The following is a 20,353-nucleotide window of genomic DNA, read 5'->3' on the forward strand; positions in this document are numbered from 1 at the left end:
CACAACCAACCTTCACATTTTTAGTAACATGGCAGTTACTCTTCATCATGATTTGGATGGCATTATATTAGTGTCAGTCGATGATGGGCACTAAGCAAGCACCTCTATTTATTGCATAAAACAACAACACTTTTTCAAATATATTGGCAAAAAACTTGAGGAGCCAGAATGCATAGTTACCACAAAACACTTTATCAACTGCCAGGGTAAAGGGCAACGGAGTTAACAAAACATAGTGTCAGTCTCAGTGGAGGTAATCCTGATTGACAGCTCTTCCCAGTTGGCGTCTTCACCCCGTCGTCCGGCCCCCTCTGCTGGAGGTTACGCAATAGTTGTTGGAAGGAACGCCACCAAATACATTCAGTTTTCTACTCAGAAATAAACTGTAAAGACATTTATTTGTTCACTTTTTTTGCACATTGTTATTAAATGGTGTAGTTTGTCCTTAACCACAGTATAGCCCCTCGTCTATACTGTGGTTCACTACTACGACTGCCTGTTGCAAGCGTTCGCCACACACGTTCAGCACCAACGCACACACCGTACTCATGATTATGGCCTTTGACAATTATGTGGCCATCAGTAATCCTCTGCGATATAATACAATAATGACCAACAAAATGGTGATGAAGCTGACGGTATCTGCCTGGGGAGTGGCCCTTGTATTGGTGGGGATTCTACTCGGTCTGACCATACGACTGAACCGATGTAGGACTTTGATCATGAATCCTTACTGTGACAATGCCTCACTGTTTAAACTCTCCTGTGAGAGCGTGTTTATTAATAATGTCTATGGCCTCACTTTCATAGTTGCCAGGTTCTGTTAATCATCGACAGGACAAAGCTATGCAACACTCTGGACACTACACAAGGAGCTTGGATTACTCCGCCAGCCTGCGACCACACCGAACTCGACTGATACTCCTCCCCCGGAAAAGAGCCGCAAAAAGCGTTGCAAACTTTTCCCGCGAGTATATCCCATGCAAAGTCAATGCACAGACGCGAATTGATGTGAATAAAGCTAATTTTCGGCAGGCGGTACAAATGGCGCAAAGCATTTGTCTCATTCGCCCGATGCCGAGTTGCGAAAGCCAATCAGCGTTGAGATGCTCCGCCCATCATCACTGACGTTGTGCCGTTGGTGAATCTAACTGGCTGCTGCTACTCTAGTAGCGCTGGAAGCAGCAGTCATTTAGACGTAGTCGGTAAATTCATCGAGCTATGTGAGCCTACTGGTGATGTTATGAACCCAAACATGAGGTTGTTTGATGTTCCAACGTTTGTCGGATGTTCACAACAAGTTTAAAGCAGAACTAGTGGTTATAACTTCCATGGTGAAAATGATAACGGTTTCCACGGCGTAAAGCCACAGAGATAAGCCACGCCCCCCTCTCTGGCGCGAATGAAGCGAATAAACCACAAATAGTCGGGCGATTAAACTCACGCGAGTAAAGCATTGAGAGTAAAGCTTTCGGTGTGAATGCAGTACTAACTCTGATACCGACCCTACAGACTGAAGGTCATGGTCTGAAGCGGCCAACAGAGCCACATCATCTGCAAAGAACAATTCTGAGATCCACATCCGCATATTGAGAGGTGGCTTGTAGCAAGACCCCAGTACCCTAAATTTCTGCAGTACCCCCCACAGGACTCCCCTGAGGACAAGGTCAACAAAACAAATGTAGACTGGATGGGGTCGAAATCCCATCACCCCCTCAGCAACCCTTGCAAGTGTGAAGAGCCGGTCCTTCTGGATCTGAGGTCCGTCAGTTGGTCAAATGGTCGAAAAGTGTTGTCTTTCATTTGTGAACGTATGACTACATTTATTTTACTATTAAACTGCAAATACAATTTGAAACTTTGACTCTTAAAGAGTTGTGACTCGGAGGAACTGGTTCAGTCCAACTTGTTCAAAGAAGCAACAACAGGAAAGACACACACAGAAGCAATTAAAGTAAAGCTTTCATAATGAATCTCTAATTAGGAGGTTAAACATTGGAAGCGCATAGTTGTTACCAAGGCAACAAGCACAATTATGCTTCTTATGTTTTCCTTTTGGGTGCCCGTTTATAAGCACTTAAAAAAGGTCCCTTTGGTATTCTTCTGCTACCATGTGTGTAATTGAGGTTTTTAATGAAAGGGATCTGATGCCACTGTGTAATTACAGTTGTTTATTCTCCCCGTAATCTTCATTAAGATCAGAAATAAGGTCAGTTGCTCTTTAAAGGCAACATGTGGACGTGGATGAAGTTCTTGTCTCTGACCAACAGCACGAAGTCTAATTTACACATTCAGGTAAGACGATGATATTTTATTCTCGCACCATGTCCGGGTATTTGCACATTTATAAAAATGAAGTTGTGTTATGTTGTCTGAAAGTGAAGAACTTTTAAAAGCGTTCTTATTTCACCTTGTAACTTGTGATGTCACAATTAGCTTGTGTTCAGATGAAGTCGCATACAGAGCTTTCAGTTTAGCGTTGAAATTACTCTGAACTTGTCTGTTGGCAGCAAATCGTTCCACTTCCTCCCAAATATTCATCTGTCTGCTGATGAGAGATGGAACTTTTGCCTGAAAGCCTCAGAGGTCTGTTAGTTACTGTTTTGATCAAACTTCAAAGTTTTATATATCATGAATTTATTATTATTTAATTTGTTCAATTGAAAGTATAACAAAAGTGTTATTACAAGTAAAATGTGTAATTATAAGGTTTCATTGCTTCAGTGTAATCGCATGTTGATGATTTAAGGTGTTCAACCTGCGTTTTTCTCAGCGCTGAATTGTTTATAATTCATTTTGTTTGCATAAAGACTTGATATTAACTGCTCTAATTGTGCATGTTGTTGCTGTTCACTGCATTTCTGTGTCTTCTTATCTAATATGGTAAATGAGTGATCCTGATACTTCCCACCTGATTCAAAGCTGACTGCTTTAGATTTGAGAGTTTTGTCACAAAGTGACGTAGACTTTGTCCACCAACACTTAGCTGGTAAGCATGTTAGGATTATTCATGGATGATCAAGAGGACCTGTTACACAAAACTAAATCTGTAACAGAATAAAATAACCTCAAAATCTTTATTATTTTACCACATTTTCTTCATGTTAATTTTTATGTACAATTCAGAAAAGCTTTTGCAGCTTTTACCTTCACGCCCGCAGTGCTGAAGAGAGTTGAGTGTTTTTCTTTAATTAGGTAAAATAACACGGTAAAAACAAATTTCTAAAGTATAAAAAGTAAAAGTACTCATTAGGCAGCAAAACAGTCCCTTTTATCGTAACGCTAAAGTATCATATATCATATATATTATTATTACTACAACATTGCTTTTAAACCTGTCGTTGGTCGAGGTGGAGTTAAAATAACTAACACAGCCTACTTTATACAAGGTACTTCTTGGTATAACAATGTATCAATTTAGTAACTCATCATAGGTTTTCTGTGTAACATTTTAATTAAAGCTGTCTGATAAATGTGTGAAATGTAGTGCAGTAGAAGTATGAAGTACATCCATGTTCTGCTGTTTAAAGACAAAACTACCCTCTTTTAAATGTCTCCAAATCATATCGATCAAACAAGAGGAACATTTACATATTGAAAATACTCAACATACCTTAAGTGCAACATTGAGGTTCCTCAGTAATATAAATACTAGGTCCTATTTAGTTTAGCTTGTACATTAATGACGTACCTTGAGTCTGCCCATATGTCAACATTCAAATGAATGCTGATGACACGGCACTTTATGTTGTTACTAAAAACGAACAACAAGCTGAGCAACTTGAGCAATGTTTACACCTGACCATGAACAACACTGTTTGTATGCTCTTTACTGTAAGCGTGGTTCATTGTCTCCCTGGTAGAGCCTTTGGAAGAATTCAGCCAACAGCTGAGACTGACTGAGCTGGTGCTGTGTTAAAAGAGTGGCGTCAGATTACAAATATATTGGAATCATCGTAGATTCAAATCTGTCATTTACTGAATACTATCAAATTAAATTTGGCTAACTTGAGGCATATAAGACCAGACAATATACTGTATTCCCTTGAATAAGCTTCTGCAGAGAGGCTGGAAGGGGCGATGATGCCTCGATAGCTGGAGCTCAACCACTGGCGGTCTGCCATTCCACAGAGATTGTGCAGGAGTTGAGTGTTCAGGAGTCCCCCAAAGCGTTCTTTCCATTGCTTGAATATTCCCTCTAAGGATCAACAGTTGTTCTTAGTTAAACAAGTCAGGGGTCTTTTTTGTTTTTCATTCCCGACGGTTTGTCAAAACTTCCTGAAGGCAAACTGAAAGTCCTTCTCCATTGGCACACCAAGGTTTTGCTTTGGGGACAACCCAGATTGCAGTGCTTCTGGCCCCTAGGTACCTTTCTGCTGCTTCAGAAGACCAACTGAAGGTCTTTTGTTTTTGTTTGTTTGTTATATTGCCACCATGACTGGCCCCGACAACCTCCTGACCACATCACCCAGCAGCCAAAACAAAGGCTTTCAAAAAGAACTCTGATTTCCCAATCTCATTATTTATTTTAGCATCATTTGGCATCTTTGCCTTTTTTTATTGACAGGACTGAAAGGAGAGACTGAGGGGGGACGACATGCAGCAAAGGGTCTGATACAAACCCAGGATGCGGCTGTAAGGAATCAGCCTGAGCACATGGGGCGCCCCAATCTCGCCCCAAAGCAGTAGTGAACCTGAGCAGTTCTACATCTCCAGGATCTGGGTTTATAAATCCAGTACCATGTCTAGTTTATACTGCTCCACCTCCACCACAAGCTCTGTTTCCTTCCCTGCCAGAGAGGTGATGTTCCACGTCCCTAGAACCAGTATGCAATGCCAGTGTTTAGTATGTCCTCATCTTGGCCTGCAGCCCACAGCTGTCAATACAGCGGACTCCACCGCCCAAAGTACATCTCTACTTCAATACACTACTAGAGTAAATGTACTTAGTTACTTTCGCTACTACATGCCTATTGCACTATCCTGGTCTAACTGTATCTCTGGTCCACTAATCTAAGGTGCTTTCCCTTGTTTCTAAACTAACTAGTCAAGAACTGCAATCCAACTAAACTAAAAGGAGTCAGCATATGTGTTACAAGTATGTTTTTTTAAACCTGCCTGGAAATTTAGTTTATATACGCCTGGATTATTTTCACTGGCAAATGTTTTGAAGGTAGCTCGGGAGGATGAGGGCGAGTCCTGGACTTGGTGAGGCTAGGCAATAAAAACCCTTTACACTACATTTGGGGAAAGGTGGTGCTTTGTATTAAATGTTAATGAACTGAATTCATCTAGTATCATGGATTACTTTTTCAATATTAAACAAAGAGCTCTTTCAAATGTTTAACTTTGAAGTGTAACACCCTGTCTGTAAATAAACACTGACACAACTCTGACCTCACTCCTCCAGATTCATACCTGCCCTTCTCGACCAATGACAGATCGAGCTCTGTTAACGGCACCTGGGGGCCTGATGGCGTTACTTTCTTCATCATTCAGGGCCTCGACAGCCTCGGCCAAGAAAAGACGCTCCTTTTCTGCATCCTGCTTCTGGGTTACATCGTCATCCTGGGAGGAAACAGCATGATTATCTTTGTGGTAAAAAACAAAGCTGTCAATCTAGTTATGATAATTTTGTGTTTTTTTGCCTCAGTGTGACAAAGATTGAATTATTAGTATCATAATTGCTGCCGATGTTCTTTCTCATGCAGGCGTTAACTGATTCGAAGCTCAACTCTCCCATGTTCTTTTTCCTCTACAACCTCTCCTTTGTGGACATCATCTACACCACCACCACCATCCCCAGCATGCTCTCTGGCCTCCTGGCAGGCATGAACACCATTTCTGTGCCAGGCTGCTTCCTGCAGATGCATTTTTTAATTCAGCTCGGCGTAACCAGCCGAGCCATCCTGACTGTCATGGCGTACGACCGCTATGTGGCCATCTGCAAGCCTTTGCGCTACACCGCCATCATGACCCGGCCCGCCCGGCTGCTCCTCATCGTCGGATCCTGGAGCTTCGGTGTCTTCTGCACGCTGCCGGCCACCTCCATGGCCTTCCAGCGGTTTTACTGCGGCCCTAATGTGGTGAAACACGGCTGGTGCGACCCGTCTTCTGTCAGGAGGCTGGTGTGCGGCGACGTGACGGTGGATAACTTTGTAGCGCTTTCATGCGCCGTGGTGGCGCTCCTGACCACAGGAGTCCTCATCCTCACCTCCTATATCCTGATTGGTCTTTCCGTATTAAAGATGGGTGTCGCTCAGCGGCTTAAGGTCTTCGGGACATGTGCCGCCCACCTCACTGTGGTGTCCATCTCCTACAGCTCGGCCTCGTGTGTATACATCTCCTACCGGGTGGCAAGCTTTCCACCTGAGGTACATCTTTTTCTGGATGGTCCCATTGCAATTTAAAATCTTCGAAGACAGGATATAAGTTTCACATATACAAAAACAAATAACAGAGTTAAAAACAAAACTCAGATTACTATTGGATGGATTGCCAGAAATCTTGATTCACCATTCATTAAAAGTAACTTGGTGATCCTTTGACTATCATTTAATTTAATGGCATCATCAGTTCAAGTTTATCTTTCAATTCCTTTGCAAATAAAATAAAGTTTGCATGTAAAAACGCAACAATTTCATTGTGAGCATGTTGACCGACCCACCTCAGGACCTGCAGATAGAAAGGCCAAAATTCATTCAATAAATCCTTCTTTCTGTTTGGCTACAGGTTCGTATCGTTGTGTCGGTGGTGTATGCCGCTCTCACTCCGTTCCTGAACCCGATGATCTACAGTCTGAAGAACAAGGAGCTGCGGGAGTCCATCAGGAGGACTCTGAGCAGCTTCAGACCTGCTGCTGTGCTCCCGAATAAAGACGTCAACACCGATGCTTGACGTGCATTTGGGAATAAAAAACTGTCTTGCACAAAACACTCTATTTACCATTCTGCTGTTTATTGTGCCAATCGTGTGATATGTTGGTTCCGCTGTCAGTTTATCAACTGACTTGTTGAGCTATTTTTTGCATTGAAGGGTCTAATTTAACTTCATGAATATCCTTTTAAGGAACTATGTTAATCAATAGTCTATTATAATAATAATAAAAAAATATATATTATCATGTAAAAAAGTTTCTTTTATTTCAATTCAATTCAGTTTATTTTGTATAGCCCAATATCACAAATTACAAATTTGCCTCAGAGGGCTTTACAATCTGTACACATGTGTGTGAAGACATCTCCCGGTGTAGTTACAGCCAACTCATTTACTTATTTAATTACTTAATTACAGACAACTCATGCTCAGAGGCAACAGTAATTTACGCGAGCCTCAGGCGGCGTATCTCAGGGGGCTGCAGGTGGCCACGTAGGGGTCGAAGGCCACGATCATGAGCACCGTGTGGGAAAAGGGACCGAAGAAGGCCTGAAGGACGCAGTCATAAAGATGCTCCTATCATGCACTTTTGTTGCTCAGTGGCACCAGTAATTTAAGCGAGCCTCTTCACTGGTTTGTGGGAACTTTCTTTTACATTGAAAGAACGAGAGACTGAAGAGTTGAGGTCTTTCTTTATTCTACCACCAGGTTTAACCAGACTAAGGATTTTTAATCCTACACATACTGGAGTTCAAGCTTGTTTTATTGACGCGTCCTCACATTTTATATCGTCATTTCACCACTGACACTATCGGTTTATTCTTCTTAAATATGATCATAATCTTTTGCCTGACTGCTTTAATCTGCAGTCCGTAGATAACAGCGTTCACGGAAGGAGGAATCACATGCAACAAGATGGACGCCAGCTTCCTGTGGTCCGACAAGTGAGGGAAGCGGTGCAGGACCACGATAATGAACCCGGACACCAGCAGGACGATGTACACGGCGAGGTGGGAGGCGCAGGTCTGCAGCGCTTTGCTGTGGGAAGACTTGTTCTTGGTGCTCAGACACACGATGGCGATCTTCAGGTACGTGAGCGCCACGCTGCCGAGGGAGGAGCCCAGCAGCACCGCCGTGTAGCCGAGGCCGTAGATGTGGTTGGCGAGGACGCTTTCACAGGACAGCTTGAACAAGGAGGCGTTGTCGCAGAACGGGTTGAGAACAACCCGCCTGCAGCGCGACAGGCGGACGCTGAGGCCCACGAGGATCAACACCAGGAAGAAGACCGACGCCCACGCCGCCGCCGACAGCGTCGCCACCGTCCTGCCGGTCATGACGGCGGCGTATCTCAGGGGGCTGCAGATGGCCACGTAGCGGTCGAAGGCCATGATCATGAGCACCGTGTGGGAGGCGCCGGCGTGAAAGTGACCTAAGAAGGCCTGAAGGACGCAGTCGTGATAGTGGATGAAGCGCTCCGAGGTCGGAGTGAACATATCACTTAACACGCCAGGGAGGATGACCGTCGAGCCGAACGCATCGTTTATACTCATGTTGCAGAAGAGCAGGTACATGGGCTGGTGGAGGCTCCTCTCCGTGGAGATCAGCACCACCAGGCCGACGTTGGACACCATGATGAAGACGTAGATGAGGAGGAGGAGGACGAAGGCAGGAACAGAGGACTGGGGGCTGACCTTTAACCCCTCCAGAACTAGAATGTCCATACTTAAAGTTTGGTTCTCCATCGTGCAGACGGTTGACGTAGGACTAGTGAGGATGGGAGAGAAAATAAAATATAGAACTTCACTGTATAAGTGAAGATATTATTGTTTTATAACAAATAATTATTGTGAAAAAGCGTCTTCAGGTCAGCAGCAGCCAAGAAATAACAATATGGGAAACTATTTTACAATATGCAATAACATGAATATTTAACAACTTGATTAAAATATTGTGATTGAATTATTCACACATATATTACAAGGATCAGATTTCGGGACATCAACAACAACAACAACAACAACAACAAAGATACAACATATTCTGCTAATAAGTAAAATATTGACATTTGACATAAAACCTTCATTGTGCCACATGAAGAGTCACCAACAGTCTGAATGGTTCATTAAACATTTAAACATTCAAAGAATACATACATTTCAACATGAAGTCACTTTTTAACCTCTTTAGATTTCTAAATTATTTACCAATAAACTATCTGGTGGCACAACGTAGCCCAACAGCACACAGCAGCAGCATTTCACTCTAAAAGGAGTTACTGCCTATTGTTGTAAACATGATATGCATTACGCATATCTTTAAGCATTTAAACAGCTTAATTTAGTTCAAACCAACAGCAACGGAATAAATGAATGAACTTCAGCTACGAACAGTGAAGAATATCATTACGACGTTTAATCAAATCATTTACAAAACATTCAAACCGATTCTAATCATACTGCATGTTCACATTCTCATTTGTTCTAATATTTAAAAACTAAAATACTTAATTAATTTGACAAAAAGATCATAATAAATCCCCATTTGGCTATAAATATTCAGTGAGTCAATCAGCAGTCAACAAGGACATTTGTCTCCCTGACGGTGACAAATCAAACATCCCATAATGACACTGAGACATCAAATAATAATTATTGCCAGCGTCAAACAATAAAACATTAATGCATTAATAGCAGAATTACTTGAATAAGATGATGTTGTTTGAGAATATGAATCTGTGGACTTTCAGTATTCAATGAACAATTCACTTATTTAAATAAAATACATTAAATAAAATGCACCTTAAGATATTCCTGGTTTCTTTTTTGATTTTACTTTGCTTTGCGTTTAAAATGAAAATTATAGTTTTTTTCAGATTTCATTTCAGTAAAGTGTCAACACATGCTGCACAAAACTATAATAACACCAAAAATAAAGACATGTAATGTAACATCAATCTTCTTTATAGACCACTTTTAAAAATAAATTGAAATAAAAAACAAATATAGAATCTCGTATTAACAGATTTTCACAGACTTTTGAAATAATTGAAGAAGAGAAGATGGTTTAAGATAACGAGTGAATGACATCATTCAGGTAACAACCAGTGTGTCTCATGCTCACCTGTTGACTTGGACCTCCTCCTCCTCGGACTCCTTTTATAAGCTGAAGGATGACTGGACCATTGTTACCTGGAGACCAGCTTTTGATGGTTATTTGCATTATTTGTACCTAAATGAGAACATTCCAGGACCCTAAATAACATAAAATGATAAAATAATGATATTAAACTGATTATGTAAATCATAATAATGCCATTTGAGTGGCAATCACAGCAGGACTTAATTACTATTAAATACAATTGGACTTCTTCTGAGTGACAATGTGAAACCTCAAAATTAAAAGGCATTTTTACTTTGCTCGCGTTAAAGGGGTTCTGCAGTGATCTGGTTTGGAGGTCAAACTAATATCTTTGAATATTTCACCCACATTTAAAATAAAGACTTCTGTTCACACTAGAAAACAACTGGACCAGCAGGTGGAGCTAAAGGCTACGTCAACAATAAGTCAAATACAAGGGAAGAAGATTCTGAGCATGCTAATAGTTAACAATATAAACTAGTTGTTATACTATTTGATATTCAGTTATTTTACATATTTCTGGTACTCGAACGAAGTATGTGGCCAAACTGAAATGTGACTGACGTCGGCTTTGTCAATGTGGTCACAGGTGTGTCGATGTGTTTTGGTTTCATGTGTAGCTAACATGTTTGATAACTGACTGTCGTGCCCTTACCATGGGCGTAGTGTACATTCTGGGTTGTAACCAGCAGGGGGCGGGGTTGAGCCTTATTTGACTATGGACCAGGTCACTGCAATCCCGCTGTCCTCATTCTGCTGAGGCTAAATGAACCGGAGAGAACCGGTGCTGTCCCATTAGTTGGTCCTGTTTGCTGATCCGGGATCGGAGCCGATCCAGTGATATATGACAGCTGGGACCAGAACGGAGTGGATGTTGCAATCCGTGAAAGCTGTGGGAGAGTCTGATGCCGTCGTAGACGGTGAACTGAAGAGAGATGGTGTGAACAAACGTGAGGAAAAGGGAAAGAGCTACGATGTCGGACCCACAGCGTTCAACACTGTGTGTGGGTTAAGGGTGTCATAGTGAGTCGGCACTACAACCTTATTTATTGGCCTCAGATCATGGACCATTCTGTAGTCTGGTTTTCCAGGTTTAGGGACCAGATTAATAGGCGTATTCCAGGGGGACGTCGTCCTCTCCAGTACACCTGCTTTCAACAGCCTTTTTATCGTCTTAGAAATCCCTAAAGTCTTGTGGTGTTTTCTCCGCTTCCTTAGAAGATCAGCTTATAAGATACCGTTCCACATAGTTGCCCTTTGACCTGTTGGAGAGGGGTCTGTCCCTGTGCCCGGAGGGCACCTGTTAAGAGGCCTTTGTGTGACCTCGTCTGTTACTTCTTAATCTTGATATATGGTACACATTCCTGTGTCTGAAAAGTAAGTGTTTAGATTGGGGGTTCCTGAGTCACGTTAGGTATCTCAGGGTCTGGGCACGACGAAGTGGCTATATAACTGAGCTGCGGTGCAGTCTCAGTAGATCTTCCATTTGGCTGAGAAGCTTCTCCGAGCGATCTAGACGCTCGTCCTGACCTGTGATTCCTCTCTGTAATAAACTTTATTATAACAGAAAGAACAGTGTCCGCGGAGATTCCTTCATCCTCATTCTTCAACATCACTGCCGCTTGAAAGATACGACAGTCTGCTCCGTCCTTAAGGGATACTGGTGACGATGAATTGGAACCGTTCCTGGTTTCAAGTCTATCTCAACGGGAGCCATCGGAATCAGTCCCACATCAGCTCCCCCTTCCGTCCAAAAGGTGTCTGGAAATAAGCCTAGTCTGGTTTTCAGTGTCCCCATGACCAGTGTTTTCTCTACCATGCGTGGGCTAAGCATGTGTGTCTCTGGGACTAACTGGACCTCCCATGTGTGTGCACTTCTGTACATGTTCTCAGATGGGGAGTAATGCAAGTTTTTATTCTGTATGGGCACCCAGTCCGTGGCCTCAATCCCTGCTTTCACCATTGGACCCATGTTCTTTGCTCCGCCCCCTCTGGACCAACACTGTGGTGTGTGGGGCTGAGGTGTCACTGAGTGCATTAAAACCTGCTACTCCGGTGTCAACTCTACAGCCGCTGCTGCTCCTTGCTTCCCTGCATAGACTTCCCGAGCCTTCACAGGCCCCCCCACAGCGCTCCACTTCTTTTCCAAGTGTCTCTTTAGTCTCCAGTTGAATCATTTGATGATTATTGTAGCCTTGTACGGCACATTTTGCTGGGTCCCATCAGGGAACGTAACTATAACACAGTCTCTTGTCATTTGCATGGTTACGTTCTGCGCACACAAAATGTCTCTTCCTACCAAGTACCCCAAAACAGAGTGATTTCCACTTACATGGACCTTGTATTGAAAGCGGCCACTCCTCCGATTGAACCGGAAATCCCATCACTGGCACGGTATTCCTTGATGGTGGTAGTGCCGTATTTATCGTGGAATACCTGGCTCCTGAGTCCAGCATGAACATATATATAGTCTCTTCCATTTATTGTGAGAGTGACCATAGGCTCTGGATACAGGTCGCCGTCAGCCGTCGGATCTGGGCACCACTATGGCATTTGTGTCTGGCCCGGGGCCTGGTGCCACGGACCTCTATTGCCTTGTGGCTGTGGCTGTGCGTTGGGTGCTTGTTGGGGCAGGGATAGACATTATGGGAGTACTGAGGCGGTCCTGACTGAGACTGCTGATTCTGTGGTGGAAAATGTCCAGCCGGACCACATTTGAAGCAGTTATTATTTCTCTCTCTAAAGCCTCCGTTGCCCCCACCGTTACCCCTACCTCCCCTCACCCACCTCTTCTCGGTTGGCTAACCCCTCCGTACGGTGGAGCCCCAGTTACGGGCTGCTGACCCGCCTGCTGTGGGACATAAGATAGAGGGAACTGGGCTTGAGGAGGTGCAAATGCGGCTTGTTGTGGCTGTTGATAGATCGGTGCCTATGGATCTGGTGGAGGTGCTGGATACGGACTATACGAGACGTAAGGTCCTGGTGTTGGTGTTGGTATCTGCTGCACCGAGGTTTGTGATATTTGCTTTGCTTCTGTTTTGGTCAGGATCACCTTTTCCCTGCTCTCTTTGTGTTTATCTACATGGAGTTCCACCTGAGCTTCCCAGTCATAGAAGTTCATGTCTGGTAGCACTACTGTCACTTTCAGTTTTACGGTCTCAGGCACCGATGCTTCTATTGACGTTCTGAACAACAGTTCAGTCCTGTTATCCCAGAGGGAGTCTTTCCCCAGTTTGTTGCTCCATTGTTATTTTATTTTGGCTAACTGAGCCAAAAGACCTTATAAAGACGTGTTGAAATTGGGAAGGAGACAAAATGTGTGATTGTATTATTGAAAGTAATTTTGGACGTCTTTTCCCTTTTTGAGATACAGTCCAACAATGCATCACTGATGTCAATTACATTTGTTTTGATTATGGTGAATAAATTGGAATTCTGCTGAGCTAAATGTACGGGAGTGAAGTTGTGACCCATTTGTTTGTCCTGTTTGCAGGAACTATGATCTGTCCACTTGGTACTACGTGGTACTTGTAACAGATACGTAATAAGATTTTAGCTACTATTATTATTATTATATTATTAGTATAACATTATTATTATAATTATTATAATATTATAATAATAATACTAATAATAATATTATAGAATAATTATTTATTTATTATTATTATATTATTATTTATTATTATTATTATTATATTATTATTATTATTATATTATTATTATTATTATTATTATATTATTATAGAATAATTATTTATCTATTAATATTATTATATTATTTATTATTATATTATTATTATTATTGCTATTATATTATTATATTATTATTATTATTATATTATTATTATTATTATATTAGTAGTAGTATTATTATATTATTATTATTATTATATTATTATTGTGGTGACATTCTCCTTTGTAGTGTTTGTGACCACATCGACCGGATGACTTAATCATATCTGAAGAAGGTAAAGATAAAAACATAATTCATGATGAAAACTTGGTTAACTGCATAAATTATTAAAAAAGCCCTGTTCTGCTTTCCATGTCTTCTTTTCTGAGAAGAAACTGTCTGGACTTAAAGACTTGAAACATCTTTCAGAAAAGCTGGTTATGCATCCCATAATGAAGAGCAGTCCGTCTGGAACGAGCCTGGGTGAGAATGTTTCTAAGTTTGCTGGCAGCATCGCCTCCATCAGCTGGCCGCCGTTCTGTGAGGTCCACGTTGCCCTTTGACCTTTGTGTCCTTTATAAATTCTTTCTAAGGCCTTGATGGAGCTCACACAATACTTAACTAACGGTTAACTAACTAACACTAACTACCTGAATTAATCAGGATTTGCAGTATTAAAACACGTTTATAAAGCACATGTTAATATAGTCCTTAACCATTAGTGCATATCTAAATCATTATATGTATAATTAAATGCATGAATAATAGACATTTAAATACTTTTTTTAATCATTTACTAACATTTTATGAATGATCTCATTAATCATATACAAGTCCATAATAATTGGTTTGTAATATACAAGACTTCATTTACAAATACATCATTTATATAAGTATGAACCCAATCATGAAACGCATAATAGTCAAGCTTATTAATCAAGAATAAAACATTTCTAACTGTGATTGTGAATTGCATACTAATGAGTGTTAATGTTGGAACAATGCGTTATGAATTACGTGTTTACTCATACATAACTAATGCTAAATAGCGTGTAGTTATTATAACGTGTTACCACATTTCCATCAAGCTACTTTATTGCTATGGAACAAAACCATAATTCTGTGCCGGACCTCTTTGATTTGCAGCGCGTAGACGACGGCGTTCAGAGCCGGCAACACGACGTGTCCCATGACGGACGCCACCTTCCTGTGGCCCGCCAGCTGGGGGAAGCGGTGCAGGATCACGATGAGGAACCCGGACACCAGCAGGAGGACGTAGGAGGCGAGGTGGGAGGCGCAGGTCTGCAGCGCTTTGCTGTGGGAAGACTTGTTCTTGGTGCTCAGGCACACGATGGCGATCTTCAGGTACGTGAGCGCCACGCTGCCGAGGGAGGAGCCCAGCAGCACCGCCGTGTAGCCGAGGCCGTAGATGTGGTTGGCGAGGACGCTTTCACAGGACAGCTTGAACAAGGAGGCGTTGTCGCAGAACGGGTTGAGAACAACCCGCCTGCAGCGCGACAGGCGGACGCTCAGGCCCACGAGGATCAACACCAGGAAGAAGACCGACGCCCACGCCGCCGCCGACAGCGTCGCCACCGTCCTGCCGGTCATGACGGCGGCGTATCTCAGGGGGCTGCAGATGGCCACGTAGCGGTCGAAGGCCATGATCATGAGCACCGTGTGGGAGGCGCCGGCGTGCAGATGAACACAAAAGGCCTGAAGGACGCAGTCGCCGTAACGAATGAGGCGTTCCGAGTCGGGGACGGCGAGGTCTCTGAGGACGTGAGGCACCACGACCGAGGCCCCGAAGACGTCGTTGATGCTCATGTTGCAGAAGAGCAGGTACATGGGCTGGTGGAGGCTCCTGCTCCTGGAGATCAGCACCACCAGGCCGACGTTGGACACCAAGATGAAGACGTAGACGAGGAGGAGGAGGACGAAGGCAGGAACGGAGGACTGGGAGGTGACCTTTAACCTCTCCAGGATTAGAAGCCCCCCAAAAGTACTGTTTTCCATTTCCCATCTGTCACAGAGCAATAAAAGAGTTCTGAGCTGGTAACTGTGTTATAATCACCTCGATGAAGTTATCACCAAGACAACAACGTGCTGCATTTCATTAATAATGTTACTCTAAACAGGTTTTATACAGAAGCATCCAACATATAAAGTCTCCTTGTTATTTCTTTCCATGTTATCCTCATTGATTTCAAAGGGTTGATTCACCTAAAATACACAAATAATAAACGTGTCCTCAATTAAAATATCATTTAAAGAAGCAGTGAAGAATCCCTGTCAGATAAAACATGTATTTACATGACATGAACATTTAGACACGGAGCAGCTCACCGACCTCCACCTGAGGACCAGAAGTCAAACTGCAGGCGCTTTTATTCGCTCCGTCAGCTGCAGCGCCGCTCAAAGGTCAACGGTTGCCGTGGTAACGAGCCTCCAGTGTCAGCGTCTCTGTAGGAAGTCAAGATGTTGCCATTAAGAATGAGCAACAGATATTATTCTAATAACCAGCATTTAATCTTGTATTTCTTTAATGTTATATTTTCACACTAAAAGAGATTTTAGTAAGTTTTCCAAAGAGATAAACTGAATCCTCACCTGCTTTGTTTAACGCTCTGAAACCAAAGTAAACAACTTGTTTGTGTTATTGAGATGATGGTCGGGCTGAAACACAGCGGCCTCCTGTTTGTTTGAGCCACTCATCCATCACACTTCCTCTTCAACGCCTCACGGGTTTCCTCGCCCACCAATCAGCTTCTCTGAAACCAGATGGACGCACCTGAGGAGCCGGACACCTCGCCTCCGTCGTCATGGAGACCCGGAACTGTTCTGCAGTATTCACTGTCATGACAAAGGCCCGCAGATTCCCATGAAGCACTTAAAAACAATGATATATAGTTTGTTGTCTGGGTGCTAATTTATATATATATATATATATATATATATATATATATATATATATATATATATATATATATATATATACACATAAGTGTGTTTGTGTGTTTGTTACTAAAATAAGTGTGTTTGTGTGTTTGTTAAATACATCCAACTGTCTATATTCTGCAGTTTATTGAAGTGCATGTGGTCATGAGTGAAGGGTGTCTCCAGACATTTGATCTGTTACAGATCAAAGACAGGAGTCAGTCAGTCAGAGGTCAGAGGTCAGAGGTGACCTCCAGGTCAAGTCCTGCTTCTATCCACCAAAGAGAACCATTCAAGTTTTGCCCTTTAGGTGATATCAGATTTTAGGCCACTGGATATGAAACTTGACTTGTCACATGATGCTGAATAAGCTGCTGTAACTATGACCTCACCGCCTGTTTACTGTTGTTACAGTGACAATGTGTTGTTTAGGAACTCTGCAGGGAAGCTTCAGCCTCCCAGCGACTCCACCGGCTCCTCTGTTCACAACAAATAGCATGCAGGGGGGTCGGAGGCCTCCACCACATCATCAGTCCAAACATCAAACTACTTTTCTTGTCTAGATACTTGTTCTCCAGCCATGTGTTGTAATATGTGTTTTTGTACTATATTTAATACGATATTCAGCATTCATACCACAGACCAGCCAGTTGAAACACGTCAATTTGACCACATTTGGTGGATTTCTGTAACAATTTCATTCCTGGAGCGTTTCGGCTCAATGAAAACTCCATATTGTGGCCCTGAAGCCCTCTGGATGCACTCAGGATGCAGCTGGTGGCTGTAAGGTTTCATGACGCTGTGATTATTCTAGAGGTCACAACAGTCTCGCTATGTGAAACTCAACTGAGCTCATTGGAGAGTCTCGTCTTTCCTGTCAAATCACATTTATTCAATTCACAATTAAATTCAATAGAAATATCCAAATACAACAATAACACATTGTTCCTGAAGAAACTGCATTGTGGTAGCCCCACACTGCATGTTATTAGCATTAAGTAGCATGTCTTCAAAGGGGAGACTCAGATACCACAGAAACTATTTTAATTCACATATCTTGAGGTGGGAGGTCAAGGGACTGTGTAGAAAATGGAACTTCTGTATCAACTGTAGAGGTTCTGCTCTATTAGCTCATCTTGAGGTCCCATCTTTTGGAGGACCATTTGTCAAACAACATATGCGATTTTAACTAGTTTTGAGTTCATATTCATAGTTAAAAATGTATTTAAATAAAATACAACTAATTAAAACAAAGAAAATTAAGGGCAGTGTTGTGTTGTGTGTTCGATACACAGTCAAAGTTTTGGCCCCTGATCGGTTAAGTCCTCATGAACCACGGTCTAATTGAAGTCCTCATGAAGCACGGTCTGGTTGAAGTCCTCATGAAGCACGGTCTGGTTGAAGTCCTCATGCACCACGGTCTAATTGAAGTCCTCATGAAGCACGGTCTGGTTGAAGTCCTCATGCACCACGGTCTGGTGAAGTCCTCATGCACCACGGTCTGGTTGAAGTCCTCATGCACCACGATCTGGTGAAGTCCTCATGCACCACGGTCTGGTTGAAGTCCTCATGCACCACGGTCTGGTTGAAGTCCTCATGCACCACGGTCTGGTGAAGTCCTCATGAACCACGGTCTGGTGAAGTCCTGATGAACGACGGTCTGGTTTAAGTCCTCATGCACCACGGCCTGGTGAAGTCCTCATGCACCACGGTCTGGTGAAGTCCTCATGCACCACGGTCTGGTTTAAGTCCTCATGCACCACGGCCTGGTGAAGTCCTCATAAACCATGGTCTGGTTAAAGTCCTCATGCACCACGGTCTGGTGAAGTCCTCATGAACCACGGTCTGGTGAAGTCCTCATAAACAATGGTCTGGTTAAAGTCCTCATGCACCACGGTCTGGTGAAGTCCTCATGAACCACGGTCTGGTGAAGTCCTCATTCACCAGGGTCTGGTTGAAGTCCTCATACACCACGGTCTGGTGAAGTCCTGATGAACGACGGTCTGGTGAAGTCCTCATGAACCACGGTCTGGTGAAGTCTGGTTGAAGTCCTCATGAACCACGGTCTGGTGAAGTCCTCATGAACCACGGTCTGGTGAAGTCTGGTTGAAGTCCTCATGAACCACGGTCTGGTTGAAGTCCTCATGAACCACGGTCTGGTGAAGTCCTCATGCACCACGGTCTGGTGAAGTCCTCATGAAGCACGATCTGGTGAAGTCCTCATGCACCACGGTCTGGTTGAAGTCCTCATGCACCACGGTCTGGTTGAAGTCCTCATGCACCACGGTCTGGTTGAAGTCCTCATGCACCACGATCTGGTGAAGTCCTCATGCACCACGGTCTGGTTGAAGTCCTCATGAACCACGGTCTGGTGAAGTCCTCATGCACCACGGTCTGGTGAAGTCCTCATGCACCACGGTCTGGTTGAAGTCCTCATGCACCACGGTCTGGTTGAAGTCCTCATGCACCATGGTCTGGTGAAGTCCTCATGCACCACGGTCTAGTGAAGTCCTCATGCACCACGGTCTGGTTGAAGTCCTCATGCACCACGGTCTGGTGAAGTCCTCATGCACCACGGTCTGGTTGAAGTCCTCATGCACCACGGTCTGGTTGAAGTCCTCATTAACCACGGTCTGGTGAAGTCCTCATGCACCACGGTCTGGTTGAAGTCCTCATGCACCACGATCTGGTGAAGTCCTCATGCACCACGGTCTGTTGAAGTCCTCATGCACCACGGTCTGGTTGAAGTCCTCATGAACCACGGTCTGGTTGAAGTCCTCATGCACCATGGTCTGGTGAAATCCTCATGAACGACGGTCTGGTTGAAGTCCTCATGCACCACGGTCTGGTTGAAGTCCTCATGAAGCACGGTCTGGTTGAAGTCCTCATGCACCACGGTCTGGTTGAAGTCCTCATGAACCAAGGTCTGGTGAAGTCCTCATGCACCACGGTCTGGTGAAGTCCTCATGAAGCACGGTCTGGTGAAGTCCTCATGAACCACGGTCTGGTGAAGTCCTCATGAACCACGGTCTGGTTGAAGTCCTCATGCACCACGGTCTGGTTGAAGTCCTCATGCACCACGATCTGGTGAAGTCCTCATGCACCACGGTCTGGTTGAAGTCCTCATGAACCACGGTCTGGTGAAGTCCTCATGCACCACGGTCTGGTTGAAGTCCTCATGCACCACGGTCTGGTTGAAGTCCTCATTAACCACGGTCTGGTGAAGTCCTCATGCACCACGGTCTGGTTGAAGTCCTCATGCACCACGATCTGGTGAAGTCCTCATGCACCACGGTCTGTTGAAGTCCTCATGCACCACGGTCTGGTTGAAGTCCTCATGAACCACGGTCTGGTTGAAGTCCTCATGCACCACGGTCTGGTGAAATCCTCATGAATGACGGTCTGGTTGAAGTCCTCATGCACCACGGTCTGGTTTAAGTCCTCATGCACCACGGTCTGGTGAAGTCCTCATGCACCACGGTCTGGTTGAAGTCCTCATGCACCACGATCTGGTGAAGTCCTCATGCACCAAGATCTGGTGAAGTCCTCATGCACCACGGTCTGGTGAAGTCCTCATAAACCATGGTCTGGATAAAGTCCTCATGCACCACGGTCTGGTGAAGTCCTCATGAACCACGGTCTGGTGAAGTCCTCATTCACCACGGTCTGGTTGAAGTCCTCATGAACCACGGTCTGGTGAAGTCCTCAATCACCACGGTCTGGTTT

At 43.7% G+C, this 20,353-nt stretch overlaps 3 protein-coding genes across 3 annotated transcripts; 1 reads left to right on the plus strand and 2 right to left on the minus strand.

Moving 5' to 3' along the window:
- Positions 1-5,186: 5,186 nt before the first annotated feature.
- On the plus strand, positions 5,187-6,897 carry or101-1 (odorant receptor, family B, subfamily 101, member 1). Its single transcript, XM_034550388.1, has 4 exons — positions 5,187-5,208; positions 5,411-5,598; positions 5,712-6,374; positions 6,733-6,897. The coding sequence occupies exons 1-4, from the start codon at positions 5,187-5,189 to the stop codon at positions 6,895-6,897; spliced, it is 1,038 nt and encodes a 345-aa protein (XP_034406279.1).
- A 435-nt stretch (positions 6,898-7,332) lies between these two features.
- On the minus strand, positions 7,333-8,618 carry LOC117742768 (olfactory receptor 52E8-like). Its single transcript, XM_034550389.1, has 2 exons — positions 7,677-8,618; positions 7,333-7,425 (listed from the first exon to the last, which is right to left on the minus strand). The coding sequence occupies exons 1-2, from the start codon at positions 8,616-8,618 to the stop codon at positions 7,333-7,335; spliced, it is 1,035 nt and encodes a 344-aa protein (XP_034406280.1).
- A 6,155-nt stretch (positions 8,619-14,773) lies between these two features.
- Positions 14,774-15,706, minus strand: LOC117742769 (olfactory receptor 52D1-like). Its single transcript, XM_034550390.1, has one exon. It carries the CDS (start codon positions 15,704-15,706, stop codon positions 14,774-14,776), a length of 933 nt encoding a protein of 310 aa, XP_034406281.1.
- Between the last annotated feature and the right edge of the window lie 4,647 nt (positions 15,707-20,353).

The sequence above is a fragment of the Cyclopterus lumpus genome, chromosome 14, assembly GCF_009769545.1.
Source record: "Cyclopterus lumpus isolate fCycLum1 chromosome 14, fCycLum1.pri, whole genome shotgun sequence".
NCBI lineage: Eukaryota > Metazoa > Chordata > Actinopteri > Perciformes > Cyclopteridae > Cyclopterus > Cyclopterus lumpus.